Source organism: Natrix helvetica, assembly GCF_964273705.1.
Source record: "Natrix helvetica genome assembly, chromosome: 1".
NCBI lineage: Eukaryota > Metazoa > Chordata > Lepidosauria > Squamata > Natricidae > Natrix > Natrix helvetica.
In genome coordinates, this window is record NC_138548.1 from 284,795,509 (window position 1) to 284,817,938 (window position 22,430).

The window sequence follows — 22,430 nt, forward strand, 5'->3', positions numbered from 1 at the left end:
CTTTGAATTGGTTTAATTAAACTACCACTAAAATTTCTTTCAACTCCTTAGTTTCTTCCACGTTAAAGGACTGGTGCAAGGAAGATCTATTTCCAATTGCTTCCCAATCTTAAGATTATATACATGTAAGTTTGCTGGGATAGATTGGATTTTGCTGAATTTTACCTCTGTAAATAACCAATAAGTTCTAAATATACAGAAAATAAAAATAATTATAATAAATTAGTCATGCATTCTCTTATTTTTATTTTCTGAAAGTTGTAGACTAATCATAAACTTTGATTAGGTGCGATTACTGAGAAATATTGATCATTTGAACTAAACCTGTTTTTAGCTGCAGGCATTCAGCAATGATGCCAATGACTCCATAGCGTACTATGCAATAATACTACTAATAATAATGTAACCATGATAATAATGAACATCATCAACACTGACAAAGTCATCATTAGTCAATTTCAAAAGGCAACTTGCAACAATTCACATCCCGTAACAATACCTTTAACACCATCGAACCACAGCATCAAATTGGCTCAGAGGCACCTTGAATCATGAGGTGAGCAGTAAATAAATGTGATAAATAAAAACAAAACATCTGGCTATCTCAGACCTTGGAAAGGACTCAATGTGTGGATAAATATGCCAAATCCAGTCTAAACATCTGCCTGACTCTCTGACTAACCATAATCTGCTTCTACTAATGTTAATCAACTTCTTGTCAATTTTTGCAAACATTATTTTTGAGGAAAAAAAACATGTACAGCTTTCAGAAACATGAAAGAAATGTTTAAATCTTTGTTAGACTCATGTCACATTTTAAACCAGTCTACTTTGCCTTAAAGGAGCTCGGGATGTGGGGCTCTTTTGGATTGTTGACATCTTAACAAGGGGGCAGCCGAGGAAAACGAAGGGAAGGGCTGCTTTCTTAGGGCCAAAGACCAAGGACAGTGAGTCATAAACGATTAGTTACTCTGGGTTTCTAATCTTGCTTTATGGCTGTCCCCAGGCTGACAAGCCCCCATCTAAGAACAGCAAACATAGAAAGATGGTTTGAGATAGCACGTGAAGCAGCCAGCACTGGTGTCTTTGGGACACAATGCAGTCAACACTTCACCATTTCTTGAGCTTAATTGCTTTGTGACTCACATTGCTTCTACTTGTTATTGACACCAGGACTAACTTTGCAGATGGCACTTTGTACAAATGGACTGTGGAATCAGGATGTCACTTGGGGACAGACAGAAATTCCTGAAGCATGGCAATAAGGTTCTGTTCACACAGAGTAACTGTTGAAAAAGCCAGATCCAAACCTTGGGTGTACCTCATATACAAGTGTGACAGCCATTTTACAAACTAGGTAGGGTTAGATTTGACAGGTGCCTGCTAAATACATTAGAATCCTATAATATCTAGAACTGTTCTGATGAAGATTACCCAGACCAGTCATTTTGGAGAAATAATTAAGATCTCTCGTATTTACTAGATCTATAGAAGAGGATTTGGAACAGATTGTTTTTTCACAAAACAATAGATACTGCTTATGTTGATATTCGTTTGTAATAGAACAAAGCTGTGTCATAGCATTTGATTCTCTCTCCCTCCCCCTCCCTCCCTCTGCCCCCCTCTCTCTAACACACACACACACACACATACACACTCACTCACCTTTTGGCCTCAGTTTCATGAAAAGAAATCTAACCGGTGGCGCAGTGGTTGGAATGAAGTACTGCAGGCTACTTCTGCTGACTGCCAGGCTGCTTGCAATTTGGCAGATCAAATCTCACCAGGCTCAAGGTTGACTTAGCCTTCCATCCTTCCAAGGTCAGTAAAATGACCCAGATGGTTGGGGGGAATATGCTGACTCTGTGTACTGCTTAGAGAGAGCTGTAAAAACACTGTGAAGTGGTATATAAGTCTAAATGCTATTGCTATTATAATACAATGCTTGTGGAGATGGGCCTGATGCTTGAGGCAGAAGATGACCTACCAATTTGCCAATCTGACTCAGCTACTGTGGCTGGACCTGAAGAAGTAGAGAAGAATGGAGAACTAATGTGATCAAACGCCAGGTTCATCCTGGAAAACCAGCTTTCTTATCATGTGCAATAACAATCCAACTTCTCAGAAAATCTAATAAATAGCTACCATCTATTCTATGCAAACAGACCGCATCCCATGGCCCCAAGTTTATTATAAAACAGAAGAAAAGAGTAAATACAAGCATTTATATTGTCATCAACAGTCCTCCCTCCTACTGGTGTCAATATTCAAGAAACAATACAACTACCTCTTTAGTCCTTCACTTTACTGTACATAACATTATGTTCTTCACCCTCTTTGCATCCATGGGTGCTCAGACTTGAGGCTTAGCAGCATTAGGAGGGTGAGTGAAGTATTAATATTGTGTTATAAATCCTTAGTAAGACCACACTTGGAATACTGCATCCAGTTTTGGTCAAACATATGTTGAGACTTTGGAAAAAGTTCAGAGAGAGAGTAACTAAGATGCTCTTCTCTGCACTAAAACATATGAAGAACAGTTGCAGGATTTGGGTATGGATAGTCTAGAGAACAAAAGAACTAGGGGGTGACATGATAGCAATATTCCAGTATTTGAGAACCTGGCAGAAAGAAGAGGGGGTCAACTTATTTTCCGAAGCACCAGAAGGTAAGACAAGAAACAATGGATGGAAACTAATCAAGGAGAGAAGCAACCCCTTATTAAGGAGGAAATTTCTAAGAGTGAGAACAATTAATCAGTGGAATAGTTTGCCTTCAGAAGCTGTAGGTCACTGGAGGTTTTTAAGAAAAGAATGGACAGCCACCTGTCTGAAATGGTATAGGGGCTCCTGCTTGAGCAGGGGGTTGGACTAGAAGACCTCCACGGTCCCTTCCAGCTCTCTTCTGATTGATTGATTGATTGATTGATTGAGTTTTGTCAGGACTATGGCAGATGAAAGAGTTAATGTATTTCTGATGTGCTACAGTCCACATGCTGTTTGAGCCCTTCCCTGGAAACTGTTTGAATTGTGTACAGAAACGTATGTGAACTGCTTATAGCTTGTGAAATATGTACTTTGACCACTCCAGAGCCTTTCTTTCTCCTTTCTTCCCTCACAAATATTTCTTTTCTATGGCAGGTATAGCCATAAGGAAACCATAACATGGAATTCTCATATAATCTTGTCAATGGAAGATCCATCCCTATTAAGAAGCTGGATTTTTCTTGCCCCACAGCATTTTAGGAGCAGATGAGAAAATAAGCACCAAAAAGGAGAAAAAACACCCGAGCTCGAAAATTTCTCTCTAAAGATGGTTACAGGAGAACACCCTCCCCCCTAACATGGCCAATGTTGGTTGTGTGTATTTCTACACTGTATGGAGAGCTAATGTAGTATAGTGTTGGATAGGGTGAACGGAGGAAACAGGACTCAGGCTTTAGTAATAAAACAGCTCTTTATTCACAAATATGTACAGATCCAGCGCTGGCTCTTATCTGACAGCTTGCCCTTATATAGGGAGCTGTCAGACAGCTCAGACAATCAGCTTAAAGTATTTTCCCACTGGAACGGAAGACCTTGGTGAAGCCTATTGCTTTAGACTCAGTATCTAACATATAGTGTATGGATGGACAACTTTTTCGGCCACAAGAAACGCACAGATTGTGAAATAAGGGCCCAGCGGGCCCCACACAATCCTGCCTCATTGCTCCCGTTCTCGTTCAGTTCTCTGGAATCCAAATTCCTAGCTGATTTTTGGTCAGTCTTTCTGCTTCAACCCAAACTGATCCCAAGGTTGTTGTGAGCACATCGCCCTTGGAATGTACAACAAAACATTTTTCTAAAAGGAAAAAAAAATCATCTGCAGATGAAGCTGCTAATTAACGAAACAGAAACAGTTTATGAATATTTAGCAATGCCCTATGCCCTTTTCTCTTTCACCTTCTTAGACTCGTGGACTCATGATGTCGTCTGGTGAATTAATATATTAACAATAGCCCAACTCTGCTTCTGAAAAGGATACTTTCAAAGGTTGTAAGAGCCCAGCAACTGGTATTTAACAGCGGAAAATATATGTTGAACTGAGAACGGAAGGCTCAGCCTCACCGATTCTTTCTAACTTCTGTTTTATACAAGGAAAAGGCTCCAGGAAATCTTCTGCCTATACCTACTTGCCTCTTTCAGTAAATGCTTAATCTTCTGAGATTAGAAACTATGTTGGTGTCCAGATTAGCTTCCAAGGCTCCAGTTACTAAGTGCTACTTTATCATTTTTCTTTGTTGTTCTGCCTTTCTCTGAGATTATATATTATTTTCTACTTCATTGTGGCATTTTTCTAGAAACCCTCTATCAAATTACCTTATGCCACCACACTTGAAATTTTGTGCTTAGACAATTTAGAACGTCGCCGTCTTGAATCTGACCTAAGCGTAGTACATAAAATTATCTGCTACAATGTCCTATCTGTCAATGAATACTTCAGCTTCAACCACCACAACACACGAGCACACAATAGATACAAATTTATGGTAAACTGTTCCAAACTTGATTGCAGAAAATACAACTTCAGTAACAGAGTTGTCAATGCCTGGAATGCACTACCTGACACTGTGGTTTCTTCCCAAACCCCCCCAAAACTTTAACCTTAGACTGTGTACTGTTGATCTCACCCCATTCCTAAGAGATGGGCATGCATAAGTGCACCAGCGTGCCTACCGTCCCTGTCCTAATATTCCCTTGTATTCGTATTCATTTCATATATTCATATTTATATTATATTATGTTTTTATATTTATATTATACCTGTTTATATTATACCTGTTATCTAATTCATGCTTGATGAAATAAATAAATAAAATAAAATAAAAATAAAATTATGGGTTCATGCACATGTTAAAGAAGATGTGAAAACTACATGCACCATTCAAACATTTCTCAGGTAAGGACAGTGGTGAAACAGTGATAAAAGACAACACAAACTAACAAACAGGAGGAAAAATTCCATGCATCATTCCATAGATGCTGGCATTTTCCAAATGTATTAGCTATCAGCCTGCAGAATTCCCAGCCAACACCATAATGTATGGCAGTGTTTTTCAACTTTAGTAGCTCTAAGAAGTGTGGACTTCAGCTCCCAGAATTCCTTAGCCAGCCTTGGGGGCAGGGGAATTCTGGGAGCTTAAGTCCATACATCTTAAGAGTTGCTAAAGTTGAGAAACACTGAGTATGGAATTCTAGGCACTGGAGGCCATTTTAACTGAAGGGCCATCAAATTTTGGATGCTAGTTGACAACTAACGAAATATTAAATGCATATAAAAGAGGAGATCTGAGAAAACTAACAAAGAAAATGTGTATTCATTTAGCTTCAAAGCGGCTCTTGCCATATACTGAGAAGATGAACTTGCAACCGAAACTCTATCAGGCTTTGCTTGTTTACCCAGCAGGGTAAAAGTCCATGAAATGAGAGACTGGTCCTTTGGTTCCCGCAAAGCTTGTGTGCACAGTGATGGAAGCAGCCATAAAAATAGTCCTCAGTCTCCATCTCCTCTCATACCTGAAATGGGATCAGGTGCTTTTACCTTTAAAACATCTTCCCATACATCTGAGCTTCCAAAAGCTTAGTTGAGACATGCCAATTCGCCTTGGATCAACTATGTTTTGTACATCTGGAAAAGGATGTCATTTGTTTCTGTCATTTATTAACCAGCGACAACAACATCCCTGGTTTCCTGTTTTATTATTCCAATAACCCTTCTGAATTTCTGCTACTTTTGCCAGTAGAGGGAGCAAGGATATCAAGTACTGAGGAAGAAGGACAAGAAGATGCTATGTTTAACTATAAACTCTGCACTCCTGTGGGAAGAGAGAAGAATGTAGAACCGCAGAAATTAAAAAGGAACTTTTGAAGAGGTGCAAGCCAGAAAGAAAACTAAGCGGACCTATGAAAAGTGTGTGTTCTTGCAGTAAAGTCCTGCTTCAAGTGGACTATTATTTCTAGGAATATTTCTAGTTTTATGCCCAACATTGCTCAGTCAAATTTAATGAACAAATTTGCATTTCAGGTCTGCTACTGTGCATTTCCACTCTCATTTCTACACTTTAGAGAGCATGGATCTTGAACAGGTTCATTAATATTTTTATGAAATTAATAAATGAGTTGTTTCTAAAAAGAGATAGATAATCTTGGATAGCAGAGTCTAGAACTGTCATAACTGAGAAAGGGGAACAGAAAATAGAACCCTTCATGTAAATAGGGCCATATTATGAAGCAATATGATATTGTCAGGTTCCTGAGTATATGATACTGTTGGGTTTCCCCCCTTCCCCCTAATTTTAATGATTTTTTATTAATTACATTTCTTAGTGCTTAATAAACATTGTGTTGTCTGGGTATTTAATTTGCTTAAGAATTCTGATTGTATTCTTAACCTCCACCCTTTTTGTCCAACCACTGGTAAAATAGATCCCATGTTTGATAGTATGAATGATTTCGACAATGTTCAGAATGTCCCTTTCTACTCTTGGAATCCCAAAACATTTGATAGGAGTTTACAGGCAATCTACTCCAAACAATTACAATCTGGGGTAAATGTTGTAATGGCTTTTCATTGTGATCAGCTGTTTCTCACGCTGCCCATTTGTAATGGCAGTGGGAAGATAGATTTTTACCTTGATAAACATTTCAAGAGCTTGGTCTACCTAAAAGTCATACTTCTTTAAGAGCTCATACATTCTTGCAATTCTACAACAACTTTTGTGTGTACATGTTGTTTATCTCTTTGTGCCTGTTGATGGCTGATTTGTCTGAGAGCACATAGAAATAAACAGCATCAACCTATCATTCCAAAGAGACAATCAAAAGCCAAAAAAGAAACAGAAAGACCAAAACACCTCCTCACCAGCAATCAGCACCCAGCTATGCAGAGATTAACACCAAAATTAACATTAGACCAACAATCAAGAAGCAAACATTACCCCAATCAAGGAACTGCCAACTCAGACAAATAAGCTAAAAGTGAACAACAACCTGCTCAAGGAACCACCAAAACCACTACCATCAACACTGACAGGGCAAGCCACTAGTAAATAACATGAGAATAAACACCACTCCCTTCTAACACTGATGATGTTACCTAGCTCAGAAATGAAACATCTGAGAGAAAATAACCAAGCTCATAGAGCAACAAGGACCCCACAGTTCCACCCTGAGCAACAAATATTCTCTTCTATAGATAGGAGTGTATGAATATTTGCCTTTAGTCTTTCTTTTTGACAATCTGCAATATCCATTTAATTCTAAGCAAACGTGTATGCTAGCCAGCTTGTGTTGTTCCTAGTCCTTCCCAGCAGCTCTCTCACTCTCTCTCATTTTGCTGTATTCTAGAGAGTGTTAACATCTCTTCTCACTGTGCCAGTTACACTCAGTCAGGAAACAGCAATCTGGAAAGAGACAGAAAAGACAACCAGGAGGATATTTATTGATCTGCTTATTGTTTTGGATGCTGCTTTCTGCCCTTCTCATTGTGCAGAGAGAAAGAAGACATCTCTTGAGCAAGTGGTAGAGGAAGAGTACACACGTAGGCAGGGAGAGCATAGCAACCAGGCTCTACCATGCAGAAGAGCCAGGAGCATCATGCTCAAAAGGTAAGAGGCTGCAATTTGTATTGGAACACTTCACGGGATGCCACAGTGGTGGAGCGGAGAGGAGCTGCAGCAGGTGGTGCTTTTTCCTATCAGAGGGGCTGAGATACAGAATAGCAGCCTTAGGTAAGTGTGGCAAGGGGTCTCTCATGTGTAATCAGATTCCTCAAGGATTTATCTGTACTGCCCTTGGGAGGAGTAGAGCTTTCTGCTCCTGGATTGATAGCAGCAGATGAGACGGGTGGATAGCTCTCATGATGAAACCTTCGCTCTCACCCTTTATAATTAGCAAGTTTCCTCATTGCTCGCATTTCACAGGGAGTCAGCTGCATCCAACCCAAGAGGCAGCAGGTGTTTCCACCAGGGTGACTCATGTGGGTAATTAGCAGGTGGGTGGGAGGACAGGAATTGGAGTCAGTGGGTTTTGGGGTGAGGTTCAGAGAGTGTTTGCAGCAGTTACTGTCCCTTTGCTCCACTTTATTCAACATGTGAGAGGTGTGACTGAACACTATGGTGTGGAATAAGGGAGAGAGGTGGAAGGGATTGTGACGTTGTGTTCAGCCTGCCCTGCTGCACTTGGAAAGTACTGGAGCAAGCACCGGGGCGGGTCTATGGGAGTCTTTCCATATCCTGCCCCTCTCCCTCCCTCCCCACTGAAGGTTCTGGGTTACCTGGTGGGCTTTTTCTTTTGGCATTGCGTTTCATTATCCAGAGGTGTCTTTCTTGTTTTCTAGCCTTCGCCTTTAAAAAAAACCCTTTAAAGTTCTGAATTCACCAAGAACCAACCTTCAATATGTTGTTGGTTAGTTCTTGTTGGACTCAAACTTTTAAGGATTTTTTTTTTTGATTGGCTGAAGATGTCAACTCATTACAAAAACTTTGCTTTTGTATGCTGGACAAATAGAAAATTGGCTCTGTCTGTTTCCAAAAAATAATACAAACTTTGGGATATATATTATTCAAACTTCTCTTTTGTAGTGAAATAGATTCTAGAACTTTCCAAGTTACTGCCACTTCCTTAAGGCTTCTGAGAGGATTTATGCAATGAGAACATGTTTGGCTATGGATGAATGTGATTTATAAAAGCTGCAATGGGGCTTCTTTTCCTGGGCACTGTATTTCATACCTAGTGTTTTATTATAGGCCAAACATTTTGTATAGGACAGAGAAGGAAAAAGAGGAGAACACTCTTTAGAGTTTTTAAAAAAGTGAACAAAGGTGCTCACAATAATTAAATAACAGGACAAAGCAGTATTGGTTATTGGTTCAATCTGATTCTACTTGAATCAAGCTTGGTTTCATTTGATTTGTTATCTACATATATAGAAATATGGACAGAAGTCTTTGACTGCTATTGTTCCAGATTGTTTTCCATTAGTTAATTGCTCCTTTGGAATTCTGGGGTAATTTTTCTTACAGATTTCTGTACAAAATTGGACAAGGCCACAGCCAGTGCAGATTTCACAATATTATAAATTCATATATCCATTTGATCCTTGAATATTTATCCCCATAATAATTTCCATGTCTCTTCTGAACTTCAAAAGAAATCGAGATGCACAATCCAAAGGCAGCCCAGCCCAGATGCAAAGACTCACTTATATTGATTATCATTCATTCAATTTTTAGGGAATTTCTTGGTTACCTTTTGGACAAAGAATATAGGTGTCAAAAATCTGCCTTTTTCTCTCTGACAAAGCCAAGCCAAGCCTTAACTAACCCTTTGATAAAACAGTAAGGTTTTTTTTCATTTTCAGTGACTCTCAAGATGGTAATCTCTTTGACAGGTGTCTTCCCCCTGCATTTTGAGAGCAGTAAAAGGAATATCTTGTTTCTGAGTAAGCATATGTGGAATATAAATCATCACAGCCATTCGTCAAAGACAGTATTTTGCTGGTGCAATACAATGGGGAAACCCACAGCCCCAAGTAGCGCAGTTTGAAAAGATCAACTGGCCATGTTCCATCTAATTCGTAAGCTATTAAGCCAGGTGAATTTTCCATGCTTTGGTGATGAGCATGGTTGATACAGATACAGGAATCAAATATCCCAAGGTACCTCTTAAGTATCACCCAAAGGCAAACAGGAAAAACCCAACAACGAGGACAAAAGAAAACAAATTGTATAAAGCAGGCTTGGGTAAGTGGGTATGTATGCCAATTTAGTAATTACTGTCTTATAAATAGAAATACAATCATGCATATCGTCATATTGGAAAGACAATGTTTGGGTAGCCTGTGTGCCTGCTCAATCTGTTATCCAGATGGTACTACGGATGGGCAACTTGAAGGCCCCAGTTCTCACCTCCTTGTGGATCTTTCTATTTAAAACAGAAATGGAGCCCTTTCATTTAGGAGATGCCTTCAAGCAAGGGATTCGTCTCTTTAACCGTAGGACCCGCAATCCTTTTTAACAATCCTTTTCCAGCAAAATGGCTTGAGGAAATAATTGATGTGATCTCATTTCATGGTGAATGTACAATTTGTTCTTTCCTTAGCAGTGGGTGATAATGCAGAGTGTGGACAGGATAACTACAAATGGCAGGAAATTGTACGGGCAGCAACTTTTGATTTATTTCACTTCTAATTGAAAATTTCATTATAATGTACAAAATGGGCTGCTCTGATTCCAAAATTATGCAAATAGTTGTTAATAATTTCCAAAGACAAATAAATTGGCTCATGACACACCAGATTTAGCTGGGGTTGAACAGAAGAAATTGTGGATAATTGATGTTATCTGGGGGATAGTAGACTAGAAGACAAAGAACAGGAGAAGACCATAAAGTATCAAGAGCTGAAAATCAAAGTTGAAAGATTATGGCATAAACCAGCCACAGTGGTCCCACTAGAGATCTACACATATACTAGGCTGATGGATTATGACAAGAAGTTGATGTATATAGGCAACATCAGCTAAAGAATTGGCATCTGTGATTTCATGTTGAAGTGATGCTCCAGTTGCTTTGGAATTGCACCCATGTCCCCTATTAAGCAAAATTTGAACCAATAGTAATAGGCACCTTGGGTGCAATCCCAAAGCAACTGGAACACACTTGAACACCATCGGCATTGTCAAAATCACCACTGGTCTATTTCAAAAGACAGGATTAGTTAGTCATCATCTGCCAGTCCTAAATCCCTGAGAAGGACTCAAAAGGTGGATAAAAATGCCAGGTCCAGTCTAAACATCTGGTTGACTGTACAACAAACCATAATAATAAGGAAAGACTTTTGATTTGAGAAAGACAGTGTGTGTGTTGATTTTTCCAGTGTACCTTGTGTTTCAGTTGTGCCGTAGATTCTTTTCCTCTTAGCATGAGAAAATGTTTTTACTAATAAATCCAGGTGATACCAATCCAAATGCCCTGTACAACTTTTCCATCGTTTCCTCCTTATACTTTTGATTTTGTTGAAAAGATAAACAATGGGAAAAAGGATGCAAGGCAGTGACATCTGGACAGCCTATTAAAACATTCCACAAAGAAATGGTGATTCCAAAAGAAAAGTCTAGTCTGGAAGCACCATCTGTTCGGGGAGTAATACAGAAGGAATAACCATTATTAGCAAAATAAAGACATGTCAATAAAGAATTGACTCATGCATTTTAGCTATTCCCTTTATTTAAAAACAACAACAACAGTGATATGCATTTACCTGATATTTATTAGAAGAACGCAACTCCAGCCCTGAGATGAGAATATTGAAGGAGCTAGTTCTCCTCCCACTATACAATAATTCTATATTCAAGACATTTATTAAAGTGACTTCAAGAAAGTTAGATAATCATGTTTTACATAATCTATTCCCCATGCAGTGAAAATAATATATGCAATTTGATCATGGTAAAGTAAATCTTGTCATATTAAGGTTTGGGAAATCTTATGGGTCTTGACAGTATTATTTGCAATAGATCTTTAATAGGTATTTTTATTCAATTTATTGTTTCCTAAGTAAGTAAATGAGCACTCAACTCAGTTAATGATGTTCCAAAACACAATTATTATTATTATTATTATTATTATTATTATTATTATTATTATTATTATTATTATTATTATTATTATTATTATTATTATTATTATTATTATTATTTCTTAGATTTTTAGACCGCCCCTCTCCCAGAAAGGGACTCAGGGCGGTGTACAGTCAATACAAATAAAATCAGTCATAATAATAAAATACATTTAAGATACATTTGGAGGGGGAGATAGGCTGTACTAAGAAATAAATATATTCTAATCCTAAAAACATCACAATTAAAACCCCAAACCCAATTAAAATAAAATAAATCCCCGGGAGGTAAAACTAAAAAAGTGCCAGGCCAGCTGATTGAAATAGGTGAGTCTTTAACTTTTGCCGGAAGGAACGGAGGTCGGTGGTAGTTCGAATGTCTGGGGGGAGGTCATTCCAGAGGGTTGGGCCCATCACAGAGAAGGATCTACTCCTAGGCGTCGCCGGCTGGCATTGCCTAGCAGACGGCACCAGGAGGAGCCCCTCCCTGTGTGAGCGGATAGGTCGCAGGGACGTGTGTGGTAGGATGCGATCCTGCAGATAACTAGGTCCTATGCCATGGAGCGCTTTAAAGATGGTGATCAATACCTTGAAACGCACCCGAAAGGCCACAGGCAGCCAGTGCAGCTCGCGCAGGAGAGGTGTTACTTGGGAGTAACGTGTACTTCCCATAATAACCCGCGCGGCTGCGTTCTGAACTAGCTGCAGTCTCCGGATGCGTCCCAAGGGAAGCCCCATGTAGAGGGCATTGCAGTAGTCCAGGCGAGACGTCACCAGCGCATGAGTGACCGTGCGCAGGGCACTCCGGTCCAGTAGGGGGCGCAATTGGCGCACCAGGCGGACCTGGTGGAACGCCCCCCTTGCCACGGCTGCCACATGGTCCTCCATTGACAGCCGGGCATCGAGGAGGACGCCCAAGTTGCGCGCCCGCTCCACGGGGGACAGTTGTTCGCCCCCTATGGCCAGCGATGGAGTCAGCTGGCTGAACCGAGGTGCCGGTACCCTCAGCCACTCGGTCTTGGAGGGGTTGAGTTTGAGTCTGTTGTCCCCCATCCAGACCCCGACGGCTTCCAAACACCGGGACATCACTTCGACAGCCTCGTTGGGGTGGTTTGGGGTTGAAATGTACAGCTGAGTATCATCAGCGTAAAGATGGTACTCAACCCCAAAACCACGAATGATCTCACCCAGCGGCTTCACATATGCGTTGAACAGGAGAGGCGAGAGGACCGACCCCTGTGGCACCCCACAAGTGAGTGGCCTCAGGGACGACCTCTGCCCCCCTGTCAACACACATTGCTTCCGGTCGGAGAGGTAGGAGCCGAACCACCGCAAAACGGTGCCTCCGACTCCCATCCCCTCCAACCGGCGCAATAGGATACCATGGTCGATGGTATCAAAAGCCGCCGAGAGGTCTAATAGGACCAGGATAGAGGAACAACCCCTATCTCTGGCCCTCCAGAGATCATCGACCAACGCGACCAAGGCTGTCTCAGTGCTGTGCCCGGGTCGGAAGCCGGACTGGCGTGGGTCTAGATAGTCGGATTCGTCTAGGTGTCGTGGAAATTGCTGCGCCACCACATTCTCAACAACCTTCGCCAAAAAGGGGAGGTTGGAGACTGGACGATAATTAGCTAGCTCCATTGGGTCGAGCGAAGGTCTCTTGAGCAAGGGTCTCACCACCGCCTCTTTCAAGGCGGTTGGTAAGTATCCCTCACCCAATGATGCATTCACCAGGCCCAGGAGCCAGCCTCATGTCACCTCCCAGGCTGCCAGTACCAGCCAGGAGGGGCACGGGTCCATTAAACATGTGGTGGGTTGCAGCCGTCCACGCAACCTGTCCAAATCCTCAGGGGCAACAGAGTCAAACTCCTCCCAGAATGGTCTCTCAAGACTCGCTGTTGGCGGCTCGTCTGGTCCACTGACGGAGGTCCACCCGCTCCGGATCTGATCGATTTTGTCCTGAAGATATTCCCCAAACTCCTCTGCTCTACCCTGTAAGGGTGTCTCCCGTGCCCCCTGCGATAAAAGGGAGCGGGTCACCCTAAACAGGGCGGCAGGGCGGTTATCCGCGGACGCAATAAGAGCAGCACAATGTCTACATTTGGCCGCTCTTATTGCCACAAGGTAAGTCCGCAAATAGGCTCTTACCTGTGTTCGGTCAGATTCGGAGCGTGAGGACCTCCACCTGCTCTCTAGACGTCTCCTGTGGCGCTTCATCACCCTAAGCTCCTCAGTAAACCAAGGAGCCCGGGTGGGTCGATGCCGCAGGAGAGGTCGCAAAGGCGCAACCCGGTCCAAGGCCCCAGTCGTCGCCCTATTCCAGGCAGTCACTAGGTCCTCGGAGTGGGAGCGGGACAAGGCTACAGGTATTGGCCCAAGCTCTGTCTGGAATCTATCAGATTCCATCAGGTGCCTGGGGCGGTACCAGTTTATAGAGTCTGGTTCCGCCTCCTCGCGGTGGGGGATAGCGCCAGGGAAGTCCAGCCGGAGGGATGAGTGGTCTGACCATGACAGGGGCGTGATGACTAAATCCCCTATTCCCAGATCACTCGTCCACTGTTCAGATACAAAAATGAGATCCAGTGTGTGGCCCCCTTCGTGAGTGGGGCCTGCACTAATTGGGTCAGGTCCATGGCCGTCATGGAAGCCATGAACTCCCGAGCCACCTCGGAAGCCACTCCCGTTGACGGCAAGTTGAAGTCCCCCATGACCAAAAGTCTGGGAGTCTCAACTGCCGTCGCTGAGATTAGCTCGAGGAGCTCGGGCAGGGCTGCTGATGCATAGCGAGGAGCCAAGTATACAATCAGCAAGCCCCACTGCCTCCCTGGGCCCCAGTTCACACCAAGGGACTCACACCCGGGTATCTGAGGGACAGTGAACTCCCTCGGCTCTAAACATTCCCGCATAACCACCGCCACCCCACCACCCTTACCCAGGGCCCGAGGCTGATGGAATGCACGGAAACCCGGTGGGCACATTTCCACGAGGGGTAAACCACCCTCGTGGCCCAGCCAGGTCTCCGTTATCCCTGCAAGGTCTAGCTCCCCCTCTGAGATCAACTCATTAATGAGGGGGGCCTTGTTGGTGACAGACCTTGCATTGCAAAGCATCAGCCGCAGGCCCTGGCTCTGTAGCACCTGTCCACCTAGACTGCAGGGGTTGGTACAAGCGACCGGGCGTAACCAGCAGCCGCGGTCTCCCAACCGACCTTGGGATCTTATCCTGTCCTCGCATCCCCTCCTCCCCGCGTTCGGAGAACCGGTAAATGCCACCACTGACTATTCCCACCCCCATCTATTCTCTGCCTCCCGAGCCCCAGCTGATCAGGAGGGAATGGGGATTTTGCAGTAACAAAACAAAAGATAATATATAAGGTGGACTCTAAAATGATTTAACTATTAAAAGCCAGGGGATAGTTCACAGAGTTTTTTAAAGGCTGAGGCAGTGAGGGCCAAGAGAACTCCTAAGGGAATCTTTTGCATAGTTAGGAACAAGCCAAGACAGTGCCTCTTCTGCATATCAGAGAGGTGGGTTCCTTGTGCAGAACAAACTATCTTCCACCCACAAGAAAGCACCACTGATTTCCCTTAAGCATAACGTGAGGTCTGATTTTGGCCAATAGCTTGGAGGACAAGGAAAAGCTGATGGCTGCTGATAGCTGCTTTCCTATGCTGACCACATCTCAAGCGCAAATCGTTGTTGAGGCTACATCCAGAGGTGGTATTCAGCAGGTTCTGACCAGTTCTGGAAAATTGTGAGTAGTTCGGAGAACCGGTAAATGCCACCTCTGACTATTCCCACCCCCATCTATTCTCTGCCTCCCGAGCCCCAGCTGATCAGGAGGGAATGGGGATTTTGCAGTAACCTTTCCCTGGAATGGGAGGGAATGGAGATTTTGCAGTATCCTTCCCCTGCCATGCCCACCAAGCCACGCTCACCAAGCCAAGCCATGCCCACCAAGCCACGCCCACCGAACTATTGTTCCTGGATCATTGACATAGTGTATGAGCAGCAAAAGAAGTTTAGTTTAGTAACTTGTGAAAAAAATATTACAGCTTTATGTTAAATAATAAATCCAATTTAATTTGGCAGGGGAGTTGCAAACATTACTTTGAAAGAGTAGAGGATCTTGAGATGAAAACAGTTGTCTGTTGTATGTGTGTATGTTTTAAAACAAATAAAGTTACTTTAGAAATAACACTGAGCTTTTATTTTACTCAGTATGAATAACATATGGAAAGACAGGCTCTTCAGAATTCTCTTTAATGCTCTGAAAGTATAATTGCACTATCGGAACACTTTATCCCCGCAGAGGTGAGATGGACCCAACTCTTCTGGCCTTCAGAAAAAGTGTTAAAACCTGGCTCTGGCAATTTACTTGGGGGCTGAAGAATGAGAGGCAACCCTCAGGATGTTTGCTGCCATAAGGGTGTTCTCTCCACTTTTTAAATTTTTTAATATTGCAACTCTTATCTTTTAATACAGTTTTTAAACTTTGCATGCATTTATGCTTTTATATTTGGTGGCATGTTTTTATTATAAGCTGCCCAGAGTCACAGGTGAGATTGGTGGTATGGAAATGAGATGAATGAATGATTGAATGAATGCTTTAAGGCATCAATCAATTTTTCGTTTCCTAAACTTATTTGGGCCGACTGCACCTTTCTTCATTTCAGCCAGAATCAGAAGACCCTTTATGACTTAGTCAAGCATATGCTTTGTAGAGCTGAATAATTATCAAATTCCTTCTCTTTCATATGAAATACAGGGCCAGATACAGTAATTTATTTGTCTCGGTGCTTCTCACTTTCTCCCACTCTGCTTTTTGTTTCAATAGTTTCTTTCCCATTTCCTATTTTTACTGTATCTGTTGGAAGTCTTTCTAGAAAACGTAGGTAGATCTTGTAGATTATCAAGGAACAATTACAGACTATCCGAAATTCCCCACAGAGGGGCTCTATTCTTGAGGGAGTTTTCCTTTGTGCCTTCCTTCAGAAGTAAGGAAAAGAGAGAAAACATAGCATACAATCTTTACAGCCTCCAGTGAAAACTTCTCACACTTTGTTATTCCTGGCAGTGAATGTCCATGAGTGAGAAAGAAAGAATCACTCAAGATCTAGTCTTTGTTTTCAGGACCACAATGAAATGTAAACTAAAGACAGAAAACGATCAATGATATTCATAAAAAATATAGAATACAACATAGCTTGGACACCAAACATTTTCCTATGTGAATGAGAGCTGGGAAGAGATTTCCCCAATCCATTAAGACCAGGAGGTCAAATAACCTGAGCCGGGGGGAAAACACCTCAAGTTTCTCTTATTACAGCAATTTGATAAATGAAGGATTTGCCGTATTTTCATCCCATCCAATATTGTGGTGCACAACATCAACGCATATTCAGATTGTCCTTAACTTACAACCACAGTTGAGCCCAAAATTTCTGTTGCTAAGCAAGCCGGTTATTGAGTTTTGCTCCATTTTACGACCTTTTTGCCACAGTTGTTAAGAGAATCACTGCAGTTGTTAAATGAATCATGTAGTCCGTCAGCAAATATAGCTTCCCCCATTGATGTTGCTAATCAGAAATTGTCTGGGAAGGTTACAAATGATGATCACATGACCTTGGAATAGGGCAATTATCAGAAATGCATGCTGGTTGCCAAGTGCCTAAATTTTGATCACGTGATTGTGCGGACGTTGCAATGGTCATTAAGTGTGAAAACTGGTTATAAGTCACTTTTTCAGCACTGTTATAAATTCAAATAATCACTAAACAAATAATTATCTGTAAAGGACTACCTGCACCAGAATAAAGGGTTTGGAACATGTTGTGGTGACTACTATTTCTTTTTCAAAGCCCAGCCCCTTAGACACTATTGACATATTGGTGTTGTGGCCCGCCAGTGGCCAGCAGAGCTGGCAGCAGATTGGATAGTGAGGAGGTTGGGGAGGAACATGGGATAGTCCTGGAGTCTGGGGAAGGTTCTGACAAGTGCTCTGTGTCGGAGGTAGAGATAGGGCCAGGGCCATCTGACAGTTATCAGCTGCCTTCAGAGTCAGACATCAGTGAGGCAGATGAACAGCTGGAGCCTGTTCCCAGTGTGCACATGTACAGAGTTGCCAGATGAAGGTAACAGCTAAGGAACAAGGGTTGACTTGGGACTAAGGCCACAGGTGGATGGTTAATGGTCCGTCCCATAGGGCATAAAAGAGGAGTGAAAGGGGAGAGGTATTTTCAGGAGACAATTAGTTCATTCCTGCATTCTTGCCAAGTATTGCAGCATCTGAAAGATATCAGCCTGCCCCCTCTCCAAGCCTGATAAAGGTTGGCAATTGTGAACTATCTTGAAAGACTGTGGGCCGGGACTTTGCTGGAGAGGAATTCACTGTAAATTAAATAAAAGGGGTTTATCTGGAAAAGGACTCGGCTTCGTACTGTTGGAAAAGCCTAGGTCAGAACAATTGGGACCATTTCATCCACCTGTATTATTGTTTACATTGCCTAACGCCAGATGTCTTTACATGCAATTTCTTGTAATATGGATTGTGGTTTGCAGGATACACTATATCCATGCTCAGGTGCATATATATTGTTCTGACTGAGTTAAATTATAAATTTCAGGAATAAATCATAGCCATATAAAAATTGATGCATTAATCTTTTGCAATCTGGTGTTGGACTCTATTTCTTGTCATTTCCAATAAGAGGGACAACATGATCAAAATTCAGATACTTGGAGATGTAATCTAACAAATCTGGAAGGCTCCATATATTGGAAAAACGGCTGATAAGCACTTATCTATCTCACTTATTTTTAATTGGTTTAAATGTGGCAAACTGATCAGATGCAAACTTCTTAAGTCTAAATCTGCTTCTTCTGCATGACTTTTCAAATGGCAAGTTGTGACTATGAAGAGTTGAAGATCATGGCATCTTATTTCCTTGAAATGCTCCAAACCAGACTGTTTCCTGCCTCTTTCACTCTCAAATCTTACATGAACTGAAAAGGTGGAAGGTCAGTTTGCCCATCAATGGATTAGCCTTGACATCTTGAGTTTACCAGTTTACCAGGAGTATTATGTAGTATGGAGTGTTTCCACAATCATTTGGAAAACTGAAAGTGGAGAGATTAACCAAGGTTGCCTTGGAGAGATAAAGAGATAAAAAGCAATTAGTTTGGCCCATAATATAGTTTTAAATAGGGTTGAAAAGAAATATCTTGTGTTATTCTAAAGATTTCCAGCATTGATTAACTCAGTGCTGGGCATATATTAAGTAAAAAAAAACCACCCCAAGCCTTTTGCAATAAGTGCAATAAAGTTTATTTCCAAAAACAAAAGTATTTTAATTTTTTGTAAAGTTTACTGTGTATTCATACCTTCAATTACACTATACATATGACGTCTATGTACTGTATGCTGACCATTGTCATAGATGTGTATGTACATACCAAGTTGAGTCTTTGTGACTTCCTTTTACTCTTCACTTTACTTTTTCTCAGCTTACTATATTTTCATAATTTCAGTGAAATTTTTCCACCTCACAGAGCTTTCAAATAAAGACTGTGTGCATCCAGTTGTCCTGCTTTGCTCTTTGTGTTTTCCTGTTACGCATTCATAAAAGAGTTCAATGACTAGATCTATTAGCATCTACTTAAAAATCCAGTGGCTTTCTTGCCAATTTCTGTCCACTACACTCTAAACTGCTGTTGAGTACAATGTTATGTATATTTGCTCAGAACTCAGTGTCACTCTTTTTATAGTGCAACTTGCCTTTGGAAAGTGTATCTAAGATTATGTTTTTCGGAAAAAATATCTGTGAATTTTTCATAATACTGTGCAAAATTACAAAGAAACCTTGATAATGCCCTTGTCTGTACCATTTGGAAGTCTTCTTCATCCTGGCATTCTTGAGACCTAGAAATCTTCAAATGGGTTGAAGCTATTGTGGTGACCTAATGCAACCTACAGAGAATGCATGTGAAAATGTGTTTTATGTTACATAGCTTTTTAACTATGTACATTTGCCTATGGCGATGTTTCTCAAGTTTGTGACTTTAAAATATGTGGATTTCAACTCCCGGAATTCCCCAGCTAAGGAGGACTTTCAAAAAGGTTTCTCAGACCTGAGAAAGAGAAAAGCATTAGAAAGAAACTCAAGATAATCCTACCTTAATGTTGCTCGTATTTGATGGGGCAGAGAGAAACTGTGTTAGGCTTTCAGGGTTATGTCCTACAGCATTCCTGGGATTCCTGTCACATCTGTTTGTTGGCCTAGCCTACTTCAAAGTGCTGATAACGATTGCAAAGTGAGAGTCCACAGAATGCATAGAAAAGTCCATTTTCCATAAGAGAAAGAACTTTATTTTAAATGTGTGTGTGTCAAAGAAAAAGGCACTCTTTTTTAGGTGAGGGTGAAATATAGGGACACCTGTAGAAAGCTGAGGGTTTCTCAGAATCACTAAATGAACATTCTTGATATGATGCCTGTGACATTGTGGTGTATATAGAAAAGAAGCAGAGTTGTGTTGTGGCATCATGTCACATGTTTTGTCATTAGCCATGGGTCTTTGACACCCATCCTCCTACAACTCTTTATTCGTTTATTAAATTAATTTGTATGGTTGCTGAACTCACACACAGTGAGCTTGATACTCAGAGATTTCTGTTTTCTTGAACAGCAAAAATGACGCTAAGAGTTCTTGTTGTAGTAGAGGATTCATAAAATAATTCAAATGGTGAATCAATACTTATTTTTGGATTTCATAATTTGGATTCAAATTTAGGTTCAAAATGGAGGAGATGGGAAGGTGTATATAAATGCAACAAAAATCACCATCTTATTCACCCTAAATATGAATTCCCCATGTTGTTAAATTTGAAAGAATTATTTAACTGGGTGATATCACATGTTATAAAAGCTTATTCAGTGATCCATGGCTATAGAAAGTTTGTGAAACAGAAATCCTAAAATAGTGATGGCTAACCTTTTTGTAAAGGTGTGTCAAAATTGGGCATATGCCCAGACCCACAATGGAATGCATTTGACCCACCTGCTGATGCGTGCAAAACCACCACAACCCCATGCCTGGGTGCAAATCCCCCCATATGTGGGGAGTTTTTGTCCTTTCCAGGTTCCAGAGGCTTTCCTGAAGTCTGGGGAGGGTGAAAAACAGCCGCCCCCAGCCCCTGGAGGCCCTCTGGAAAGTGGAAATGGATCATTTCCAAATTTCTGGTTGGCCTATTGGGCCATTTCTCGTCCTCTCCAAGCTTCAGGAAAGCCTGTGGAGCCTAGGGAGGGTGAAAAACAGGCCCAATTGGCCAACCAGAAGTTCGTAAATGATCCATTTCCACCTTCTGGAGGGCCTCCAGAGGGGGTGGCATGTGGGGGAGGCTGTTTTTGCCCTCCCCAGGCTTCAGGAAAGCCTCCAGAGCCTCGGGAGGGCAAAAAACAAGTCCACCTGGCCAACCAGAAGTTTGGAAATGATCCGTTTCTACCTTCCGAAGGGCCTCCAGGGGCCCAGGGAAAGCCATTTTTGCCCTACCTAGGCTTTAGGAAAGTCTCCGGAGCCTGGGGAAGGCAAAAAACAGGTCCAACAGGCCAATCTGTTGGGCCTGTTTTTCACCCACCCCCCCAAGCTCCAGAGGCTTTCCTGAAGCCTGGGGAGGGCAAAAATGGCCTCCCCTGGCCCTCCAGATAGCTGAAAATCAGCTGGCCAGCATGTGGGTGTGCGCCAGAACTAAGTGCTAGCACACCAGCAAATATGGCTCCACTTGCCACCTGTGGCACGCAAGTTATAGGTTTGCCATCATGGTCCTAGAAGCTGAACCAGTCTTTATTATTCCATAGTGTTAAATTTAAGAGTTCAGAACAATAGCTTTAAATTACCAGAAAAGAAGTTGAGCTAAATGAAAATAAAAGGATCATTAACAGTATTTATTTCTTATGCTTTTATGCTGCTTCAATCAATTTCGTTCTAAGCAGCTCAGAGCGACAATCATAAAACAATAAAGGGTACAACAATCAAGCAAACATAATTATAATCCCCATAACATATAACAATAATTGCAACCATTATTTTCTCTTAGCCCTGGAAAGAAGGCAATGTTGAATTACTCCCAAAAAACTTTTTCAAGAAAATTGCAGGGATTACTCTACGGCCGTAGACAAAAGTCAAAACTGCCTGCCTTAAAGGCACAATCAACCAACCAACCAACAAACCATATTAAATCTTGGCATCCTAAATCAAAACTCTAGAATAATACATCTTGACAATTGATGGTAATTTTTTTCCTGGAATTTGCTGGCAAAAAAACATTTTTTTCTAAAGTTGGATCCACCAGCAGTTAAGTGTCCCCTTGTAAATTATCATGACAGCTAGTTCCTCTTCCTTTTTAGACATAAACACATTCCTTGTTGTTCATGACTGATATTTGTGGGAAATTGTTGGACGATCTACATGAGGTAAAAATGTATCATATCAATCTAATTTCACTTTTTAGAACTAGCATTCTAAAGCAGAGAAGCATTCCATATAATTTAGTCATAGAAGATGTGACAATATCCGAATATTCAAAAATGTATAGGTAGCCTTTGAAATGCTTGGAGGTGAGGAAGAAAAGTAGATGTTGACTTATAGTTCAAAAACAGAGTAGAGGAAGTGTATTTATCTATTTGTCATATTTAAAGGTTGCTGAACTTCATAAAGCTGCTGAGTGGCATATGTTATTACACATAATAGGAACCATAAAACAAAGAAAAGAATAA

General features: G+C 41.6%; 2 protein-coding genes across 5 annotated transcripts in view; one reads left to right on the forward strand and one right to left on the reverse strand.

Annotated features, from left to right (window-relative positions):
- Positions 1-22,430, reverse strand: part of CAMK2A (calcium/calmodulin dependent protein kinase II alpha) — a 301,059-nt gene that overhangs the window by 52,644 nt on the left and 225,985 nt on the right. The window lies entirely within an intron of this gene.
- The window catches only part of SLC6A7 (solute carrier family 6 member 7), a 45,759-nt gene continuing 30,803 nt past the window's right edge, over positions 7,475-22,430 (forward strand). For 3 of the 4 annotated variants that reach the window (XM_081934355.1, XM_081934356.1, XM_081934358.1), the window contains exon 1: positions 7,475-7,645. In XM_081934355.1, the coding sequence (XP_081790481.1) occupies positions 7,613-7,645 (33 nt within the window). In that variant the 5' untranslated portion in view covers positions 7,475-7,612. Of the gene's footprint in view, positions 7,646-7,761; positions 7,769-22,430 lie in introns of those variants that run through there. The other variant, XM_081934357.1, reaches the window with a different exon arrangement.